Here is a 22,688-nt window from a genome sequence, read left to right as displayed (position 1 = left end):
TTACAATTACGGAAATACCAACTTCTCCACAGTTACCATTCCATTCTCATTTCTGCCCCTCTATTTCAAAATTTGTATTACTCTTAATTTTTATGTTAAAAAATCTCACAAACCAAAAGTTTATTAAATTATTGAAGCGACTTGGAGCAAAAGATTGAAAATAATAGTCAAATTATAATAATAATAATATATTTTTAAAGTGGTTCGACTCGATATTAAATAATTTATATTCATAATCATATTATTTATATCTCTACAATATTTCCACAAACTATTTGTATAAGTTATCAAAAAATTATTTTTTTCACCTTTATATAATCTTGTATTTATAATAAAAAAATAAGAGAAATTAAACAACTATATGATACGATAACTTAGATCATAGACCTATAATGATAAAAAATAGTGATAAAATAGAATGTAATTTAAAAAAAATTATAAATTGAGAAGGTTCTTAAAACTTTTTAGATTCATTATTTCTATTATTTTTAGAAAAATGAGATTATACTCGTATTCTAAGTTGATATGTAAGAAATATATACATTTAACGTATATCTTATATATAAACAATATATTTAATTATTATATGTTATCACATCGTTAATCGTTATATGATATATGTTCAATTAATATAACCTATACATTTTCTTTAAAGATAAGAATGAGTGTAGAACAACATATTTGTGTGTATAGTTTTCGTATTATCGACACTTGGACCAAATTAGGCCACCTGTAAAATAACACAGTTTCAAGGCAAATATGGAAGAGTAACAACTATTGAATACATACACATTGTTTGCAAGCAAAAATTGATGGATGATAAAGGAAGCATTTAAATGGGTATTTTGCAAGTTATTTGTAGCCTACAAATTTTGTTTGTACAAGTAGACGAAGTACTTCCCAAGCAAAGTGCTTTTAGAGATATTGAAATTGTTATAGTAATAATAATAATAATAATATATCCTTTTTCTTCATAGTATGCAAATACAACATATGATATTGACCACACTTGAAGGCCACCAAAGGCTTAATAATCATATTGGCAACATATGATACAACATTAAACCCACTTATTTAGTTTTATGGTACGGTGCTATATAAAAATATATTAAATTTATATATTGCATAAAAAAGAAAAATCAATTCTTATTCAACGCATCCCATGATAAGCATGGGAACAGAGCCAAATGGCACTCAAAACTTAACTGAAATCCAGTAAAATTGCCTGCCACGTATCAATTTTGCATATTATTATAATGAATATTCTAAAATACTTTAATGCAATTGGACATTCTTGAACATTTGGTGACGATGAAGTTACTTGAAAGTTTATTCTCCGACCTAATAAACAGTTACAGGTAAACTGTCGAAGTTGTGCGCCCAATGATTCCTCAACAAACAGCCCACACAGCCTACAGCCCTCAACGCACAACCTTGAACTTGGTTTAACTTTACATTTAATTTTGCTCTCATCATGATTATGAAAGTGAAGTTTCAGTCAAATATACAACCCTAATTATACCACTTACAACTCTTCTTAGATCATCAATTGACGTTGTGTAAATGAGTAAATTGATACGCGGTAAAAAAGGAGGAATGGAAAGGAATGTCTTAATAATGATATCGGGGACTTGACCCCGTCAAGAGCCAGACCAAGTTTTTTTTTTTTTTTTGGGTTTAAATCCGGCTGATTGGATCAACAATTAGATTGAGAAAATTATACTGTAATACCAATTGTTACAAGGCCAACATTTTATCCTGTTTGTGTGGCACTCTTTGTACTTATTTTTTAGGACCAGTCATGCATGCGCTTAATTATAATTTAGGATTATTAGTTTCACATTATTTTAAATTAATAAAAAAATAACTTTAATTTATGATCAGTTTGTATATAAATAACTTAATCCCTCTCAATATTATCCTTTAATCCCTGATATAAAGTCTCGTTATTAGAGTACCCTCAACTATCAATAATACACAAAAAAAAATAATAATAATCACACACGTTCACTTATTTTTATATTTATATCATGTATCGTTTTTATTTAAATCTTTGTCATACTCTTTTATTTAGATACATGACAAACCCTAATACATCACAATTTCATTTATAGTTTAATTGTGTTGCAACATTCTCGACTTTGAGTCTAATATTTGTTTAAAAAAACTTATAAATAAATGGTTTAACTATAAATAAATTTGATTAATTCAATTGAATTATAGTTTAAAACGGTTTAAAATAGTTAAAATCATTAGATTGCTCAATTGAATGTAACTAGACATGATATCTCGATCGATCAAATCAAATTGGTCTATCCAATTTTCACGTGGATGATGGAATGAAAGGGGTGGTGTAAAATGTAAACTGGGCAAAACTAGAAAAGGGTAATGTCATGATGGTATCGAGAGGCTAAAGTTGAGTCTAATGATGATTAGGTTTGTCGAAACCAAGAGGTATGGAAAGGATAGGAAAGGAATGGTCTGCGGTTGGTAATGATTTCAATTGTCTAGGGAAAATGAGTTTTGAATTTGGTGGTGGGTAATATTATTATTAGTAATTATTATTATTTATGTATCCATGTCATCATGCCTCATCATGATCATCATAATCGTGGATTCCCTTATTTTACGTGTACATTATTTCACTCGTGTGATCGCTTTTTTCAATCTTTTTTGCCTTTTCCTTTCGGTCAAAGTCTTTAATCATCGATCTTAATTCCATCTCACTGGTCGTTCACAGTGAGGAGCCATTAGTGCTGTTACTTTAGTAATTCTTTGATGCCATAATCTTTTTCCCCCTTTTTGGGGAAGCAAATTTAGTATGTCCATATTTGGGATGTTAAGAACTATGTTTAGGCCAAAAGACTTAATTCCCACCACCCAGAATTAATGAAAACCTAAATTGCTGTCATCTAATTTTAAAAATTTTAAATATTTATATATGAGACAATTTTTATTAATAATTTTAGATAAAATTAAAGATAAAGTTATTATTTATTACAAAATTAAAATTTTATCATATTTTCTTCTTTAAATTTAAAAATCTTGTAGTTTATTTTTACTCAAAATTTTAAAAATGACAATATTTTCCCTAAGGGTTTTTTTCTCTTTTTTGACTATTGATTGTCCTCTCTCTCTTTTCCCACTTTAACCCCAAACGATTCATTCAAACAAAAATTGTCTAGATTTTTAAATAATTTTCATCAATTTGTGGCTAAAAAGGAAAGAAAGAGAGACTAAGAGGAAGGACGATCGACAATCGACTACGATGGATGGTCATCGAAAAAAAAAGAAAAAAACTTAGAGAAAAATTATCATTTTTCAAACATTTGATTAGGGAAAATGAAGAGATTTTTAAACTTAAGAAAGAAAATATGGTAAAACTTTAATTTTGTAAATTTTGTTAGTAAATGAGAATTTTACGTCTAATTCTAACTAAAATTTTTAACATAAATTGTCTCATAAGTGGATATTTACGTTTTTGAAAGTTTAAAGGTAATACTTTAGAATTTTATTACATCTTGGGTGAGAATAAGTCTTTTGACCTTAAATTTAACACATTAATTTATTGAACTTTTAAGAATGACATCCAACACTTAAAAGGAGCAAAGGAGAGGAAAATTCTATTCATCTTAGACCTTTAGGATGGGATCAATTTGGGCTTTGATACCATGAGAACCAGAATATAAGAGAAATGAAAATTTTCTCTCATTTGGGTTATCGGGATGAAATTGTTTTGGATTTTGATACTACTTATTCGTATTCACGAAATCATTCTTAGACCTTTTTCATCTTAAAGGTTAATTGAAAGGGTAAAATTTTTCATCACATTTGTATGCTCAAACTTTTAACTTTATTCCCAAACATTATTTGACACTCAACACTTAAACACTAAGGGGAAGGGGAAATCTTATGTATAAAACAATTAACAGTTGAGTGGACCAACTGATTTGGTTGAGACTAAGTGGATATGCTTTGAAGGTCAAACCCAAACATCATTGGAGTAGATCATAAAATTGATTGGTAAGCCCGTTAGGCTGGATCACATAAATAGGCCCATCAAATTGTACTAAATGAATTAGGCCAAAATATTGTGGCTTAATCCAAAAAACGAATAAAATTTTGTTTTAGGTCGATAAATTAAAACTCAAACATTATTTGAAAATAAATTTATTCTAAATTTAATTCAAACTAGTTCAAACTCAAATATTTGATAAATTTGAATTCGACTCATCTTATAAAAAATGAACTTAATTATTAACTTAAACTTAATTTGTTTGATATAAATTTGAATTTAAATTTCAGTAACTTATATGGAATCTAACTATAATAATAATCATTCTTATTAGAAAGGAAAAAAAAATTAGTTTGAGTTTGTTGAACAGGACTCTTGTTTATACTTGAAACCACAATGATATACATATTTTTTAAATAAATTTATTAAAATTAATTTTAATTTTCTATTCTTTACAAATATTTGTCATATCCAATTATGAGCTCATAAATAAATTTTTTTTGAGCATGAATAATAAATATATCATCACATATATGAAATTATTCATTATAATCTTGAATCTACCCTAATAAGATATAATGACTCAAAATAAATCATCGTGATATGGGTGACAACATGAGAAAAGCATACGGAGTGTTGGTTTCGTAAAGATATCAAAGGAGGGGAGTTGCTCTAGGATCGGAGAACAAGGGAGTGGAGTCATGTACTTCATTTAAGAAGAATACCAATCTCCTTACACAAATTGATGGAGAGTTAGAATTGCGCTTGTCATGAATCCAAAGAACCTAAATAAGTGTAAACAAAACTAATTTTGGAGAGTTGGTGTGCTCAAAGTACCGCATGAACTGCTCCGTTGTGTCAAATCAGTAAGGCCACGACAAAGAGGGGTCGGCAGTCAGTAAAAATATGTCATGCGGAGATAACCAATTGGACTAGATCCAAATAACCAATAAAAAAAATCCGCTGACACCATACCGCACAAGATCTTTTGTTTTTTGAAACAAACGTCTGTACAAAAACAACCACTATTTTTTGAAGCTCTGCATCTGCATGTTCATGATGCTTCCACAGACAGTAAACTACAGCACCCCCACACGCCTGCACCATCGCGATGCCCATGTGCTTTCTCTTCATTACAGCACATCACAGCCTCAGTTATTTATACCCAAACCAACCCAAATCCCAGCCATTTGTGCACAACAGTACAATCACACCTTGGCCTCACTCTAGCAACTTTTTGCATATAAGCCCCAGAACAATCACAATATTCCAGCCCACTTTCAGTCACTATTAAAAACCCTATTTACTTCATCAAAATAATATGCATTATGCACTAGATTGACGGACGGATTCTATGCTTTGTATTCATTTTCATCGTGTTGGTGTTGAACTTTGTATTTACGATAAATAAATTGAATTGTTGCAAAATGTAAAAAAAAATATAAAAAGCTTGTAAAATAGAAAACCGGGTTTTTAATGTGATTTGGTCATAAATAGTAAGGGTCTATGTCAACAATATTGTAATTATATGAGTAATTAACGTAAAAAACTATGTTACAAAGCTAAAAGGGTAATTGACTATTAAAAAATATCTTATTTTTTACATTTTTATTTTTGAGAATTTATAATGGTCAATATTATTATAATTTTTTATAAAGCGAAAAAGTTAGTGACTTAATGTGAAAATTAAGAAAGTAAACAATAATAAATGATTATTTAATACTAAAAAAATTGCAAGACCCATTGCTAATTTGGATCTCAATTTTCTACTATGACCGTCAAAAGATATTTTATTATATTTGAAACATTTTCTCGAGAGTTTGATATAGTGTTTATTCATAAGTTGTTAATTATTTTTATAAAAGTCATATCTATGAGTTTGATCAATAAGAAGCTTGATTGCATAACTTAGATAATATTATTTGGTTCACGTAAAGGGAACTTGATGGAAATCCAATTGTAAGAAGGGTGTTGTTGTGTCTCTAACTTCCACATGATTTAACAAACTGCTACCAACCAAACGGGCATGGAAATCTCGCTTTTAATAGTTAATCTCGCTAGTAAACTCTAATGAAGTTCAAACAAAGAGTATGATTATAAATATAAATCAATTTCATCTTCTTTGAAGCACAGGCCAATTCTAAAATTTTCAGTGTCCAAAGGCATAGTCAGTCACCGCCATGGAGAAGGCCGAGTCACATTCAAAGCAGCACGAGGAAATAATTTTTCGTAGTAAATACCCTGCTGTGGCCGTGCCTGATAATTTAACATTGCCGGAATTTGTTCTCCAAGATGCAGAATTGTACGCTGACAAGGTGGCAGTTGTGGAAGCGGTGAGTGGGAAGGCATACACTTATGCTGAGGTGGTGAGGGACGTGAAGAGATTTGCAAAGGCACTGAAATCTCTCGGCTTGAGAAAGGGACAAGTGGTGATTGTGGTGCTGCCAAATGTGGCTGAATATGGCATTGTTGCCCTTGGAATCATGGCTGCTGGTTGTGTCTTTTCGGGCGCCAACCCCACAGCTCATGTATCAGAGCTTGAGAAGCAAGTGCAGGCAGCTGATGCCAAATTGATTGTCACAAATGGCACAATATACGAAAAGGTAAAAAAGGGGCATCTTTTAATTAGCATTATCAGTAAAAAGCCTGATGGGTTTGGTTTGGTTGGTGTTGTGCTGTGTTGAAAAGCAGGTAAAAGGTCTAGGCCTACCAATTATTGTAGTAGGTGAAGAAAGGATTGAATGTGCCATAAATTGGAGTGAACTGCTTGAAGCAGCTGACCGTGCAGGCAATTATTTTACTGAAGAAGATACCCAACAGACTAATCTTTGTGCTCTTCCTTTTTCTTCAGGCACCACAGGGATGTCAAAGGGTGTAATGCTTACTCATAGAAATCTTGTTGCTAACCTTTGCTCATCACTTTTCAGTGTAGGACCTGAAATGATAGGCCAAGTTACCACCTTGGGCTTAATTCCATTTTTTCACATATATGGGATCACTGGAATTTGCTGTGCCACGCTTAGAAACAAGGGTAAAATTGTTATGATAAACAGGTTTGACTTAAGAACATTTTTGAATGCTCTTATCACACATGAAATCACATTTGCACCAATTGTTCCACCCATTATTTTAGCCCTGGTTAAAAATCCCATTGTTGAGGAATTCGATCTTAGCAAGCTCAAACTAAGGGCAGTCATGACTGCCGCAGCACCGCTTGCCCCTGAACTTGTTAATGCCTTTGAAAACAAGTTCCCTGGCGTCCAAATCCAGGAGGTAAGCATAATATAAATGTTCTTTCAATTAAATTGGGAGGCCTGTAATGTGGTTTATTGATTTAACATTTTTTTGGCACAGGCTTATGGACTGACTGAACATAGTTGCATCACACTTTCTCATGGAGATCCCACTAAAGGCCATGGCATTGCAAAGAAAAACTCAGTAGGATTCATTCTTCCGAATTTAGAAGTGAAGTTCATTGATCCTGACACTGGTAGATCTCTCCCCAAGAACACCCCAGGTGAAATTTGCGTTCGAAGCCAATGTGTAATGAAAGGTATAGTATACTTACACAGGCAAGATTCTTAATTATTTGCCATTGTGATGTGAAAATTGAAGCTGTAAAATGATTGATCCACAGTTTAATGTCGGCAAACTCATAATAACTTTACAGGTTATTATAGAAATGAAGAGGAAACCAGTCGGACTATCGACAAGAGTGGTTGGCTGCATACTGGTGACATTGGCTACATAGATGACGATGGAGATATTTTCATTGTGGATCGTATCAAAGAGTTAATCAAGTACAAAGGCTTTCAAGTAAGATAAAAAGATGACCCTATTTGCTTTTATTTCTTTTTACTGAGTTTTCTTTTGGCATCATCAGTCAATCACATGATTTTACTGTTGATTTCACTCAACTACCACCCACTTAAAAGACGCCAAAAGTCACAAGGGTGTGGATTAGATCTTATCTAAGTTGAGTTTGAAGTTGATTCAAATTTAGATTAAAGCCATAATACCCAATTTGAATTTAAGTTTGAATTCATTTAAATTAATGCATATTACCATGAAAAAACTCTTTAAAGATGAAAAATTTTACTGATAAAATGGATAATATCAGTAGATGAACAATCAAATCGGTGTCATTACCCGTTTTGACTGAAGTATATCACAATTACATATCCTTTTGATCAGGTGGAATCTTAATCATATACATTGAGACTTTTTTCAGCTTCTGATTCTCATTATAACCATTTGCCCTGGTGAGGTAGTGGGATACAATTATGTTATCAACGACTTAGTCGAATGAGGAGACGAAAATGGAGCCTTGAATTAGCATCAATGCCACTAAAAAAAAAAAATCATAGTTTTGTTTAACAGGTAGCACCTGCAGAGCTAGAGGCCATCCTTCTTTCACATCCTTCTGTTGAAGATGCTGCAGTGGTTCCGTAAGATTCATCTTTATTAAAATTTTATTTTCAGCTGCACGATTCAGAGCAATTTACATCATTATGCTGCATGCGTCTGTTGGCTTCAGGTTGCCTGATGAAGAGGCTGGAGAAATCCCAGCTGCCTGTGTTGTGATGAACGCAAATTCCAAAGAGAGCGAAGAAGATATCATGAATTATGTTGCCTCCACTGTTGCCCATTACAAGAAAGTGAGAGTTTTGCAGTTTGTGGACGCCATTCCCAAGTCTCCTTCCGGGAAATTAATGCGAAGACTTGTTAAAGAAAAAATGGCGGAGAAGATGAAGAAGATCAGAAGAGCCAAGCCCACCATAGCCAGTTGAAAAATAAGATTCAAAGAGCCATCCCATGGTCACGTGGGGGTCATGCGTTAATCATAAGCATGAGATTTCAAAGCCGATTAAATTTTTATTAGTGCCAACATCAATGCCATGCCACATAAAATTAAAATAATCTTAATTAAAATAAAATTTTTATAATATATGCTTAAAGTGACATGACCCACCTTCCGTTGTCCACCCATTTTCTGATCTGAACAAATCGTGAAGTACGCCTGATAATAATATTATTTTTTGTGCGCGAAATCATAGCATCTCCCCTGCCTTCTATTATTTCCCATGTTGCTGCAAAAATGGACCTCTTTTAATATTCCAATCTCCTCTCCAGATTTGACAGCTTTAATGATAAAGAATGATTAATATTTTCCCACTTATGATTTAATTTAAATTAAATATTTTTTAATTGGGCGCGTAAATTATTTGTAGTAAAAAATTAAAAATTTATCATTTTACTTTAGTTTCCTTCCTCTGTTTTTGGAGTTGCCTTCAATTACTTCCTTCCCTAGCCTCCAATTACTGCCAAACCTAATGTCCTTCCTCCTCTTCAAAACTCTTCCTTTCTTTTTTGGTCACCCAAGACACCCATTTGGGTTTTGATATGTCCAAATTGTGATTTAGGGCGGTGTTGTTTGGGCTAATTTCTTGTCCAATCTTGACTCAAATCGTATTATCTCTTCCCTCTCTTGCAACTTAGAGATTATATTATATGACTCATAAAATTAAAAAATATAAAAATTAATAAAATTTATATTTTATGAATTAAACTCTATAAACCGCAAAAGTACAACCTATGATTTTGTGAGTCTTAAGATTTGATGGATTGACATGACGTACCACGATTATATTTTTATAATATATTAAATCTTGTCATTTTCTTTTATTAAAATATGATTTAACCTATAATCTCATCCATCGCATTTATTATGTTGTTTCTCTCTCCACTTCTCTTTGGTTGTAATCCGATTTATATCTCTAACCATTTTTTATTTTTAAATAATCAAAATAATGATTTTAGTTTTTATTATATAATTTTTTATTATAATAATATATTATTATATAATTAAATATTATTTAATTATATAATAACATATTAATTATTTATAAGTATAATACTACACTATTCTATTAACAATATTAGATTTTATATTAAAAAAAAAGGGATTTATATATAATTCTTTTTGGTCCCTTTTGACTCATAAGCACAAAGTATCATATGTTTTCACACATTCATAAACTTTGTTTATTACACATAACTCTCCCTTTGGAAAACTAAATTCATAATCCAAATAAATGGACTTATTAAATAATAAATGGCACGATTATTGTTAAGTTTGAATTAGTCGCAATTTTCAAGTGCATTAAAAATTAGGTTAGAATAATCTTAGTCTTCGAGGTTTGTAAAATCTTTTAAAATTTTTGGCAAATAGGAGTCAGATTAACTAATATAAGAGAGCAAAGAAAAGTTTGAGTTAAACTTGAACGAGTTGAGAATTAATAAGATATCATTTTAGATTAATTTTAATTTAGAGGAAGTAACTTGAAATCTATTTAAGATAAAAAAATTAATAGTCAACTTATCGGAAGAACGGGTCGACTCAGCCCGACTCAGTGCAGTGCTGAGTACTGAGTCTGACAGGTTAATTAAGCTTTGGAAACCGTCCAAAAAAGCGAAACAGTAAAAAGCGTGAGAAAGCAAGCAGCGGCAAGTGGTGGTGTGTCCATTCTCCACAGTCCACATGTCCCTTATTTGTTTTAAACGATACATACGACTTGATTCTGAAAAAGCCTCTCTTCCTTATTCATGCTTTAATTGCCTTCTCTCACTCTTAGTCTCCATTACTTTCAGGTACCCTTTCCTTTCCTTTCCTTTCCGTTCTGTTCTATTTTTGTTCTTCTAGCTGTGCCTTGGGATTTACGAGCTCTATTTTTATTTCGAATGATGATGTTATGCTTATAATGATGAGAAACCTTTAACTGTAGCTAAATATGGAGAAACAGGATCACATCATTTTTCTTTCTGCCGCGCAGATTGAAGTTTTTATTTCCTATTACTGTTGATGGAGTCTTTGTCTGGTCTAGACTGTTAAGGAAAACAATATAAAAGATGCTTTTCCTTTTCCTTTCTTTTTTTCAGTTTTTTTACCTCGGAAAGTGAAACCAAAAATGACTCATCGGTTTTTTCTTTTTCAGGAAAATGGTTTACTTAGTTATGAAGTTGAGACACTGTGATCTTCTCACTACCTTTTATTAATTCAACCTAGGACAGAAACCCTAGGAATGACCTGATCTGTTTTCTCTGGTAGTTGTAGAATGTTTTATTTGATGTTAATGATGCATTTGTTGTGATTATTGGTGTTTGAAGATTGATATTTAATGTTTTCAATTATATAATAAAGATAAATGGCTGCCGATATCGATTATTTCGGTGAATAGAAATATAGATTTTCTGGGCTTTATTGCAGTAGCTTTGTGTGGATTTCCTGGCGGATAGGATTTTTTTTTTTCTATTTTTGAATTTTAAGTTCTAACAATCCTTCACTGTTTGATGAGTCTTGTCATGGGGTCGGATACAAAGTCGTAAACCTGTAGTTTTGCTTGTGAGAATTATTGAAGGTAAAACGTGGAACATTTTTGTCCAATAGAGTTGCAAATTACAATTATTGGAGAGAGAGAAAGAGAGAGGAGTAAGCTTTGTCAATGTTGTTCAAACTGCAGTCAAAATAAATAAGATAGTTAATTTTGGAGAAGGGTAGGCCTTACCAGATTTAGATACAAGACTTTAAAGTCTACACCAGCTATTCGGGGAAGAAATATCAACGTTATTAAACTGGTTAGTGGTGGTCTTTTTACCTGTTTCTTTATAAGAGTCTGTTTGGATTCTAGTAGTTAACTTCCTTTTTAGTATGAAAATGGGAAAAGAGATTTCTTGATGGGCATATTGAGCTTCAGAATTTGCTTGAACTCTTGGGTTTGTCATGTTGGAGACTGACATCTTTATAGAGTGGGATACTAATTTTACTCTAGTTAGATCTCTTTAAGCTGGGTGACAAGCGACCCAAAATTTTCTATCAAAGCGGAAAATAATTGCCTTTTTGTGATATAAGTAGCCCTTTGAATCATAGAAATAAATAAAGGAAAATAATTGCCAGATTCTATATGGCCAGGGACTTGTAGATATGAGATTTGAAGGTGGGTATCCTCTGGTTGTACCTGAGGGTTTTTTTTTTTTTTTTGGATAAATCTGCTGCATTGTATGCTGTTGGATTCATGTAGAGTCTGTTACTACTTTTTATTGTTAGTGTCTTTGGCTTCTGCATAATTACATACTAAATTTCTTCCACATGTAGCGTCTGGCAGCTCAGTTGCTAGTGCATTTTATGGAGAAGAGCCTGTGAAGTATCAATCAATTCTATGAGTTCACTGATGGAGTGGAATACAAAGATCCCCTTGCAATGGGATTGGGAAAACCTTATGATGTTCAATGCAACAGCTGCTGAAAATCCTAGGAAGCTGCAACAAACAGAGTGGGAGATTGATGGAGATGGGGGCATCGACTCTGCATCTTTCTTTTCATCAGGGGGTGGTGGTTCTGGCTCTGATTTGGGACTTGCATCTTTGTCAAAGAGCTCAAAGTCAGCTTCCAATAATTCATCATCAATGGGAGAAATGAAAACATCCAAATTTCATTTGGAGGCTTTTGGGGAAAATCCTGAAGGTTTTGGCAATCCCAAAGAATTTGCCAGGACTGAGCCAACTACTGGTTCTCCCACACCTGAGGCTTCAGTTGGAACTGTTGAGCCATTGCTTGGGCTAAAGCTTGGAAAAAGAATGTACTTTGAAGATGTTTCTGCAGGGAGCAATACTAAAAATTCATCTATTGCTGTGACTCCTGCATCATCAGTTGCCCCAGCTAAGAGATCCAAGTCCAATTCCCAGGCTACACATGTTGCTGCGCATTGCCAAGTTGAAGGCTGTGGACTGGATCTCTCATCAGCTAAAGATTACCATCGCAAACATAGAGTTTGTGAAGGTCATTCAAAGTGCCCAAAGGTCATTGTAAGTGGTGTTGAACGACGGTTTTGCCAGCAGTGTAGCAGGTAAAGCTCTGATTTTGGTGCATGAGATGATTTGTCTTGGTTACTATTGCAGAGGGACATTCAGATTATGAACAATCTCTCTTGATTTTCAATTTTTTTTTTTTTAAAATCTTGAAATTCTTCAAGCTCATCATGAGGAATTTCGATAGTTGATATGATTTTTATTTTTTATTTTTTTGATGCTGAAGGTTCCATGGTCTGTCGGAATTTGATGAAAAGAAGAGGAGTTGTCGTAGGCGTCTGTCTGATCACAATGCTAGACGCCGCAAGGCACAGCCAGAAGCTATCAGGTTAAATCCAGCAAGGCTGTCTTCCTCACTCTATGGTACTGGTTGGAAACTCAGACTTCACATACCTTTTCCAGCTATTTAAAAGATTGGCTGCTTTGCCTCATCAATTTAAACAATGGTTATTTATATTATTTTCTGACAAACTGTGAAATGAAGGTCTTTTATATTAGATATATATGAACCAGTCATTTCTATTCTAGTAGCTTCCATTTCTAACTCAAAATTTCTTTTACTGAATATGCCTTTAGTCTAGTAAATAGTGCATTAAGGTGAAATATTAATTTTTACTCTTGCTTACATGTCAGAAAGAAAAACTCTTGTAGTTAATCTGTTGCTATATAAAATTAATTAGCAATAGAAATATATGGTGTAATCTATGACCATGAAATTGAATAGAGGAGCTATATTTGTTATACAGTTGCACAGTTTCAGGATCCATGGAACACCTATCAATTCTCATAATATGTTTTATAATACATTATATACCAATTTCAAATATTATCTTTGTCCAAGATGTGATAAATTAGAGTCAAACTGTTAGCATTCTTTCAATTATTTTTAAATATGATTTGAAAATCAAAGATTTCTGAAACTTGCGTGCTTACATCAAATTGTTGAGGAATATTTTATTGTCATTTGTGAGCTACGTCCTGCAGATTTGTTATTTTTTATTTGAGTTGTTTTTGTAGCAAGTTCCATGGTCCAACTCACAACCATCTTTTGATCTGGCATAATTTCAAATACACCATATCCATGCATTAAGTTTGATATGATCTTTTCTTTCTCCATGCAGATGGGAAGCAACAGATGAATTTTGTTTGGAGTGGACTCCCATTTGGTCAACCAAAGCCAAGTGAAAATTTTACATGGGAAGGCATATGTAGCTCCAAGTCCATTCAAACAAAAGGACAAGTGTTAAAGCCTTCAAAAGTTGGTGGCACTGGTGGGCTGCTGCATTTACAAGGCAATCAGGTTCCAAATTCAGTGCATGCATATCGTGATGATTCTAATGGGTTCTTTCTGTCCAAGGCCAAGGGTACCACAGTTGAGATTCTCAACCAAGGTTTGTTTTTTCTTTCTTTCTGTGGAAATTTTTTTATGGCATTCAATTTTTTATTCTTGGTCAGGCTATCTAGCTTAATACCTTTGTAACAATTCTGATGGTATTCCCTCATAAATTTGCATTTTAATCAAATGTGCTCCATTGGTCAGCCTTTCTAGGCAAGGTGCTGGTATAGCACTAATTCATGAGTCAGATGATTTAGCTCCTTTAGTTATCTACAAAATTTTCACAGGCAAACTGTCTACTGGAAGCTTTGCTATGGACATTTCTAGGTATTTAGGCCGCTAAAACAAGGGCATTTGTTCAGCTTAAAGCTAGAGATTTCTGGTAGATGGTAATTTCTCTTTTTCAGTTCTGCTATATAAATATCTTACTCTTGACCCGTTTACCCATTTAATGAGACGCTATTGTTGTACAACAACTTTTTTATGCAAAGATACTGGCATTAGCTTTTGCCCCAGACATATGGTAAAGTGGTCACGTGTAAACAAAATTTGATGTTAAAGCTTTTTATTTCTGGTTCTTGAATGATTACAAACAAATATGTTCAAGTATACCTCCTCTATAGTATTTCAGTGAAGAAAAGGATGAGCATGCAAATGGTTGATGTGGATTAACTGGACAGTTTTTTTTATTATTTCTTCTTTAAGACATTGGAAAGGTTTAGATTTTAGAAGCAAACTTTGATCTGTTCTATAGTTCAGAGAAAGCATCTGATAAGACACATGCAAGCAAGGTGTATTTTTTAAGAGAAGTTTCGGTATGCTTATACCAAGGCATTATTGTGGTAGATCTTTTCTGTTTGTCTTCTACGTTGCTTCTCTATAAGGTGACTAATTTTTGCAGGTGTAGAAGAATCAATGATTTCTTTCAACCACGGTGCAGCACAAGATTGCCATCGTGCTCTCTCTCTTCTGTCAACAAGTTCATGGGCTTTATGCGAGCCAAAACAGGTTTCACATAACCACCCTGTAAATACAAGTCATACTACCAGCATGCCACAGACTGCAGCACATGCAGTGGCCCATGGTTCTACACTTGCTTCATCAGAATACAGGCGGACTCAAAAAGGGTCAACTGAATCCCAAGTGCATACCTTGTCTTCACACAATGATGAAGATAACTACATCCAGGAGATCCAGCTGTTCAGAGCGCCATACGAGAATGCGTTTTATTCGAGTCATCTGAATTGACTGCTGAGGCCTTATCAATGATTTCAGCCTAACAGTTCACATTCAAAGGTCAGTTAATTTCAGATTTGACTGTTTGCCTAAGTTCATGTTTGGTTTTCCTTTTCCATTAATTTAGAGTCCAGTATTGTCACATAGCAAGGAGGTATTTGGATATAAAAGACAAGAGGCCCTCATGAACAGATAATAGCTTTTAGTAAGGCTTCAAAGTCAAAAGTTTACTGCTTATGCTAGATTGAACTTCGCCTTCGAGTTAAACTCATCACTACTTGTTTTATCATTTACCAGATTGCAGAGACTGAGAAGTTTCATGGAGCTGCTTTCCCTCTGACAGACTTTGTCCTGCTTCATTAATGATGAATTGCCACCAATTATGAAATCAATCAAATTTAATAATTTTGGTGTCGGAAAAGCAAAGGTATCAGATCAGACATCTTTTCAAGTCTTTATTGCATTGATTTTCTTTTAATCGATGAAGAAGGGGTGGATCTGATCATCCGTGATGGTTCGACTTGAATTTACTGTTTAACTCAAATGAGTTGATCTGAAATTAGAGTTTCCTTTTGTTTGTGCCTTGGTCGGCACTGTTAATTCTGCCACTGTTTATCTTTTCTAATGATACTGTTTATCAGGTTGTTAGACTTCTGATAACACTGTATACTGATTTGAATGAGTTTTGAGTTGATTATTATGGATTCAATCCGTGCTTGAGCCAGCCCTAGGCTTAGCTTGGATGGAATCCAGCACATGACAAATATTCCATTGTGGCAGTTGACTGTGGGCATATGGGGGCTTAGACCTTATTCAGATTTTTGGGGACTTGTAGCCTTTGTGGGCAGCTACTTCCAATAATAGGAAAAATGCAGTACCTCAAAAGGATGTCAAGCGTTCTTTTGGTTCCCCCCACCCCCGCGGACTTGTCACTTATTTCTTCCATTATATTCCTCCGCAATTATGCTAAAAATCTTTCACCCAACCAAATCTTTCTACAACATATTCTCTTCTAATTATTTCCCTTTATAGATGCAATTGCTGTTTGCACCTATATATAATGTGACATGTGAGGTCGTAGAAGCAGGACTTCTGCTTCGTGAAACAAAAATATCTTGAGGGCTCATTCCGCGCGGTGGGACACATTATTCAAGTTTTTCTACGGTTGGGATTTTACACTGTTTTTATAATTGGATTGAGCCTTGATCCGATTACAGTCAGACTAGCAATTAGGTCAAAACATAAGAGCTGTTGATATATAGAAAAATGTATGCACACACTCAAACAGAATTATGGTTTAACAGTATATTGCATGCTTTGACAACCTTACTAATTGTTAAGGTTCAGATTTAAATGTTAGCGATTGCCCAAAAAAAAAGGGGAAAATTTCAGAAGTCGTCGAGTCAATCAAACTAACCAGTTCAGTCTGGATTTTAAAACATTATTTTACACAAGCAATAACAGGGTGCTATTAAACTTCAACTCATGCGAATGGTAATCTCAGATACTTCGTTGTGTAATCGAATTTTGAAATAATGTCATGACAGCTGATTAAAATTTTAGGCACCCTCAATGTGTTATTTACGTCTACTATCGACTTTCGTTTACTTTCAGTTATATGTGAATTTAGTGTTAACAAATAGTTTTTGGAAGATACTCTGGTTTAAGAGAATGTAATGGCATTGAAATTCAGTTTATATCCACAACTAGATATTTCTTACTACTCCTTTTGGGCTGAAAAATCTTCAAGCCTTCCTTGCCCCTTCCAATAACAGTGCTTTTCCATTGCGACTATGATAGAATACGCTTTGTTAAAATATTTCTTCACCACCCAAGAATACAGTTGACCGATAGGGCCAACCCGATCTCAGATCATATGCATAATGCTTAGTTTGAGTTCAAACTCACTCAAACTAGTGAACAATATCATTGGATGGATAAACCGTGTCATTAACGAAAAAACTAGTAACACCAGATAGACAAAAAAACCAGGCTACTAAGCTATAACTCCAACCGAAAATCAACTTGTTTAAGCATAGCCATGGATTCGATCTAAGCCAGTGGAGATCAGATCCACCCCTCCTACCAAACCAGCAACAACCCACCACTATCTAACCAGCTCATACGGTTCTGTTAATTGGAAACCTTAAACATGTTATATGACTGGGGTATAAATTACACTTAGAAACGGCTAAAGATTGCACATTTTAAACTAACTATGGGCCTCACATTCATATCCTTATTTATCCTACAGAGTAATAGACACAAGTTGCATACAGGTCTCTCTAAGAACGTAGTCCCCTTACAGTCTAAGATGATTCTCATTCCCACCTTATTATGACTCTTCATTAAAGAGATGCAAACATAGAAGAGAAAACCACAATATTAGATGCTAAATCAACTTTAAAATTGACATGAAATGGTACACTCTGATCTCCGAAAAAGTTTAAATGTGATTAAACAATCTAAACGCCAGCCTCACCAGTCACTTCCATAAGGCTAGTTTTAAGTTACAAAAGAATCTCAGAGTGCACCAACTACACAGTGTTAAGATCATAAATGTACAAAATGTTCATTAATTCAATGTATCCAAGAATAGGTTAGCTAGCCTTCATGTACTGAAGTGCATTGTTGCAATTAAACTGCTTTTTAGTGACACAATCTGTGCCCTTAAGGGCAAACTAATCCAGTTTTCAAGGTCATAAAACTGGATCCAATATGAGCCATACCCAGAGTGGTATCCATCATGTCACAGACAACCAACGGGGAAGAAAATGGTCCGGGCATAGATCTCCTAAAGCAGCCATACAAATAACCAGACACATTTTCTAATCCCACATTTTCTACAAGACATGATGAGGCCTAGTAAATTGGGCGAGTCGGGAACTCAACAATCCAACAAATGAAGACAATTCAAAACCACATGCAAACCAGAATCTTTTAGCAGCTGGTAACATATCTAAATTTTAGGGGTAGCACTAGAACAGATGAGTTGATTTCCAAAAAGTATAAAAGCCTAACTAATAGGAACCAGAACCAACCTGTAAAATCTTTGCCAGACCAAGCTAGCTGACACATATGTATCAAAGGATCCATAAAGATTAAAGACCACAAAATGCCACCACATTTAATACAACTTGACACAAATGATGAGAAGGTAGAGTAACTCGACAACCGCTGCAACATGAGGATGACACAACTGACTTTCAGACACCAATATTGAGCAATTGTGGATGACAACCCTGGACCTTCTCAACCCTCAAACATGTCCTAGTACTCACTGGAACAGTAGACAATTGCAAATCAATGGATGCAGAGGTGAAAAAAGAAAAATGACAATTAACAAGGAATGATTCAAGATCTAATCAACAGAAAAGGATAAGGGAAGGGATGGGGAAGGGGAAGGGGAAGAAAGGTAACCTTTGCTGAAATTCATATCCACACAAGGTTTATAAAGTCGAATTCTTATTAAGTTTGTAAAGTTCACATATGTGATTGATGAAAACAAAAATTTCAAGCAGCAAGCAGAAATACAAAAGAAATGTGTCATACAACAGACCTGATCATTCTCTTCCGGTGTTGGTGAAAGGGAATTCTTTGATTCAGCTGGTTTGTCGGCTCCACAATTCTGTCTATTGCATTTAGTCCTAAATGGATAATTTATGTTGTTACATTTCTCGCACTTCCAGCTGCCCTCGGGCATCTTTTGCTCTGAAGGGCATGAAACATGTTAATATTAAAATTTTAAAAATTATGCCAACCATATTTACAGAGATATACGGACTTACTTAAATTTTTATCAGATTTTGCAGCCTGCATTTGCAAGAACAAGTGGCAAGGAATCAAAATTAAAAGATGATTCAAAATCATGCATTATCATGGGCAGTGCCAAACACTAACAAAATGATGCAAATAGCTAATTATGTAACAGGAAAACCGTACCATGCAATAACACTATTAGGAGAAATTAACATTAGATTCAAAAGGTTTAGAGAAGCACAAACCTGGGATCCAGGCTTTGGCGTATTGCACTTCCTCATGTTACAAACTGTCCTAAATGAAAAGTTTATGTTTCCACATTTGGGGCAAGTCCAATCATTATCACGTGTAGCATCTGTAGAAGCATTTGAAGAGGAAGGGGCCAGAGTTAAAGCATAAACAAGCTGCCACAACGCATCATAATTTAAATGTAGTTTATAGGTGACAACCCTGCACCTTTTTTCTGGGATTTATCATCTGGAAAAAACCCTGGTCTTGGCCCCTGAGCAAAGAAGTACAATCATAAATTCTAACACACATACAACAAAAGGAACTCTACTAAATGCTGGAAATGGTAAGGAGAGGACAAGACAATGAAATTGACCAAAAACACATTCTCCACATATTAATGTGTTAACCCAAAGGCATCAAATCATCAGCTGATGGTGCTTACAACATCACCTTAAAGAACTTTAGACATCAAATATAGTCAAGTACAGAGAACCTAACATCCGAGCAACATTTTCATTAATACAATAAGAATAAACTCATACTAGAGCGTCTTAGACAATACCATTGCAGCAGGGCCCATAGGCAGACCCAAGCCATATCGGTCCATCAATGGGGGTGGCATACCATACATCCCACCTGCAGGAAAAGAAGAAAATGATCACCTTCATTACTACTAAACCACAAAATCTTGTCGTGATAAGCACTGTCTTCTCAGAAGATATGCACTTACAGAGAAGGTATTTATACAGTAGGCAGTTAGAACAAAATAACAAGTACAAAAAACATATGCAATCATCATGACAGAATAATTAAAGATGATACTGAAAGAAAATAGAGCAAAATACCATTTCCCATCATTGATCCACCAGAATAAGGAGCTGGTCCAGACATATGCAGCGGTCTATAAGGACCCCCAGCAGACAGGCGACTGCCATAGTTGTAATGATAAGCTGAGCCCCCAGAAAATGGAACATCATAAGGAGGAATAGATGTACCATTGAAAAGGGAAGAACCATAAGGGGGCATGCCCAGATACATTGAAGAGGGTGCACCAGAACCAACATAAAGAGCTGAAGATGAGTAATTCTGTGGCGCTTGCATAGGCTTCGCAGCAGATTTCTGCAGGAAATGGCATAGAATGTTAAGAAAAATTTTTAAATAAAATATTCCTGAAGCAGTCAAAAAGAAACAAAATCAAAAGTGAACCATAAGTTATCAATTCAATAGTAAGTTAACAAATTCAAAAGCAATAAATATCAAAAAATCTTGTTAGTAAAGTTTGATCAAGGAACCAAATAGCAGACGAAATGATGAACAGCATGAAACAAGTGAATCCCATAAAATGACTAATACCATGTTTAAAAGCAGAACAATTATAAAAAAATACAGCAGTGAATTGCTTTCACCTACTTTTGATATAACAGAAACTAAATATAAGAAATTTAATGAATTATGCACATAAGTGTATATGTAGATGACTAGCAAATCTATGCAAGACGGTGAGTGACGATTGATATGATACTAATTGATAATCTGTCCAAAAATATGAATCTCAAACAATTTCAACTTTAAGGAGCATGTTGCAATATAACATTCTAGACACAGTAAATACAGCAAATGACTTACCGAGTTATGATCAGCGGGTCGTGGCTGGGTGCAATTACGCATATTGCAAGTCATCCTAAATGAAAAGTTGACGTTGCCACAGCTAGGGCAGGTCCAATCGTCTTCCCTACGACTACCTAAGAAACCAGGAATTTAAACATGTCTCAATATAATAACTGAAAAAATTCAAATCTTGTATAACCAAGCTCAAGAGAGGAGATAAATCAAATAAGCATAAACAACAAAAGTGTGCACACAACCAAAGTATCAAAGAAATTCTTACCAAATCACTATGCATTTATTACCTTGATGGAAATTTTTTTGCATAACCACATGCATCACTAAAGAAGTATCATACATGTCTCTTAAACACTACAAATGCAATTTCAATCATCCACCTCATCATATAAACCTGTGTATAGTTTGGTGATCATAAACAATAGCAATCAAATTGTTCCTTATATTTTCCTTCAAACAATAGTAATTTTTTAAAACAATAAAGTGATAAAACACTATCCACTAAAGATTCGACATTTTACATATAAAAGTAAAACAAACATCTGGGAATTGAGCAAAAACCCACAGACAAACAGAAGCAAAAGCACCACCTACCATCAGTTCTAGCGCGCTTGGCAGCCGAGGAATTTCTGTTATCAACCTGAACAATATATAAAAGAATTAAACTAACAGAAAAAATAAATATTAACTATAAAATACATAAACGCATTTGAAAGATCAGCGTAACCATAAGTCAACAATTACTTTGCAAAAAGAAAAAACGCATTTGAAGGATCACATAACAGTAGTAAAAAAAAAAAATTCGAAGAAACCCTAACTTTCCCACAGAATTAAACCGTAATACAATGGCAACGATATTTAGATCTACTAGGGCTTGAAACGGCAGAAAAAAAAAACAATTAAAAACAAATTGAAAGAATCGTTATAGGCCGATACCTGAGACATAGAGGCGGAGAGGTAGTGACCGACGACGAGAGCTTCACCGTTTGGGTTGAGAGAAAAAAAAAAAAAAAAAAAAAGAAAAGATAACGCAGTGAACTGAGGAGCGAGGCGCGATAAAAGGTAACGCCGTAACGGGGTTAGTTTTATTTTTTAAAATTTTGTGTAATTATTGCCCAAGTTAGCAGACAACGCACACCAGATGGTGAATTGCTGGATGAATGTGGACGGTCCAGCTGGTAGTGGGACCTACCTAATATGAAACGGACGGCTTAACGGTTCTGCCCAATTTGACAAAATCCACTCAACAAGTTCTTATTGGTTCATTTTCCACCTATGATTTGTCGCATTTTCATTTTGTATTGTTAAGTCGGAGTTCTGAGACAGTCGGCTTGTTAAATTCAAGAGCTAATAAAGTTGGATTCGAGTGTATTAAAATAATATTATTTTGGTTTATATATATATAATATTATTTAATTTAATTTAATTTTGATTATTGTGTTAAAAAAATCGGTTTAAATTCAATTTGATATTATAATTAAGTTTAAACTGATTTGAAAAGAATTTGATCTAACCTAAATCCACTTAAAATATATTAAATTTTAATTAAATTGAGTTAAATTTACATTGGTTTAAACTTGTATTAAAGTTAAAATATTAAATATGAACTCATTTAAATTAATAA

At 34.0% G+C, this 22,688-nt stretch overlaps 3 protein-coding genes across 8 annotated transcripts; 2 read left to right on the top strand and 1 right to left on the bottom strand.

The window, feature by feature from the left end:
- The first annotated feature begins 6,157 nt into the window (after positions 1 to 6,157).
- Positions 6,158 to 9,066, top strand: LOC123213555 (4-coumarate--CoA ligase-like 1). Its single transcript, XM_044633015.1, has 6 exons — positions 6,158 to 6,618; positions 6,707 to 7,288; positions 7,370 to 7,568; positions 7,686 to 7,831; positions 8,396 to 8,463; positions 8,553 to 9,066. The coding sequence occupies exons 1-6, from the start codon at positions 6,196 to 6,198 to the stop codon at positions 8,803 to 8,805; spliced, it is 1,671 nt and encodes a 556-aa protein (XP_044488950.1). The 5' UTR covers positions 6,158 to 6,195; the 3' UTR covers positions 8,806 to 9,066.
- A 1,465-nt stretch (positions 9,067 to 10,531) lies between these two features.
- On the top strand, positions 10,532 to 16,217 carry LOC123214041 (squamosa promoter-binding-like protein 2). 6 transcript variants are annotated; one of them, XM_044633731.1, is made up of 6 exons: positions 10,532 to 10,666; positions 12,168 to 12,917; positions 13,106 to 13,242; positions 14,001 to 14,270; positions 15,117 to 15,511; positions 15,749 to 16,217. In XM_044633731.1, the coding sequence occupies exons 2-5, from the start codon at positions 12,232 to 12,234 to the stop codon at positions 15,461 to 15,463; spliced, it is 1,440 nt and encodes a 479-aa protein (XP_044489666.1). In that variant the 5' UTR covers positions 10,532 to 10,666; positions 12,168 to 12,231; the 3' UTR covers positions 15,464 to 15,511; positions 15,749 to 16,217. The 6 variants fall into 6 exon arrangements, with proteins under 6 accessions (XP_044489666.1, XP_044489668.1, XP_044489667.1 ...); XM_044633733.1 differs by having other exon boundaries at positions 10,570 to 10,666; positions 12,178 to 12,917; XM_044633732.1 differs by lacking the exon at positions 10,532 to 10,666 and adding an exon at positions 10,708 to 11,650.
- Positions 16,218 to 18,375: 2,158 nt separating this feature from the next.
- LOC123214043 (ranBP2-type zinc finger protein At1g67325-like) lies at positions 18,376 to 22,148 on the bottom strand. Its single transcript, XM_044633736.1, has 10 exons — positions 22,001 to 22,148; positions 21,659 to 21,704; positions 21,068 to 21,183; positions 20,287 to 20,560; positions 20,004 to 20,077; positions 19,667 to 19,712; positions 19,456 to 19,565; positions 19,240 to 19,264; positions 19,011 to 19,162; positions 18,376 to 18,731 (listed from the first exon to the last, which is right to left on the bottom strand). The coding sequence occupies exons 1-10, from the start codon at positions 22,007 to 22,009 to the stop codon at positions 18,729 to 18,731; spliced, it is 855 nt and encodes a 284-aa protein (XP_044489671.1). The 5' UTR covers positions 22,010 to 22,148; the 3' UTR covers positions 18,376 to 18,728.
- Positions 22,149 to 22,688: the final 540 nt, after the last annotated feature.

This window comes from Mangifera indica, chromosome 4 (genome assembly GCF_011075055.1).
Source record: "Mangifera indica cultivar Alphonso chromosome 4, CATAS_Mindica_2.1, whole genome shotgun sequence".
Lineage (NCBI taxonomy): Eukaryota > Viridiplantae > Streptophyta > Magnoliopsida > Sapindales > Anacardiaceae > Mangifera > Mangifera indica.
This window is presented reverse-complemented; position numbering and strand designations above follow the sequence as displayed.

Bases quoted from the DNA above. Each gene is read 5' to 3' on its own strand.
- LOC123214043 (XM_044633736.1), bottom strand. The intron at 21,184-21,658 runs GTAGGTGGTGCT...CTGGTTTCTTAG, and splicing joins CAAGCGCGCTAGAACTGATG to GTAGTCGTAGGGAAGACGAT. The intron at 19,713-20,003 runs GTATTGTCTAAG...TTCTTTGCTCAG, and splicing joins CTATGGGCCCTGCTGCAATG to GGGCCAAGACCAGGGTTTTT.
- LOC123213555 (XM_044633015.1), top strand. From the start codon at position 6,196: ATGGAGAAGGCCGAGTCACATTCAAAGCAGCACGAGGAAATAATTTTT. The intron at 7,289-7,369 runs GTAAGCATAATA...TTTTTGGCACAG, and splicing joins CTGGCGTCCAAATCCAGGAG to GCTTATGGACTGACTGAACA. The intron at 8,464-8,552 runs GTAAGATTCATC...TGTTGGCTTCAG, and splicing joins GAAGATGCTGCAGTGGTTCC to GTTGCCTGATGAAGAGGCTG.
- LOC123214041 (XM_044633731.1), top strand. From the start codon at position 12,232: ATGAGTTCACTGATGGAGTGGAATACAAAGATCCCCTTGCAATGGGAT. The intron at 13,243-14,000 runs GTACTGGTTGGA...TTCTCCATGCAG, and splicing joins GCTGTCTTCCTCACTCTATG to ATGGGAAGCAACAGATGAAT. The intron at 14,271-15,116 runs GTTTGTTTTTTC...TAATTTTTGCAG, and splicing joins AGTTGAGATTCTCAACCAAG to GTGTAGAAGAATCAATGATT.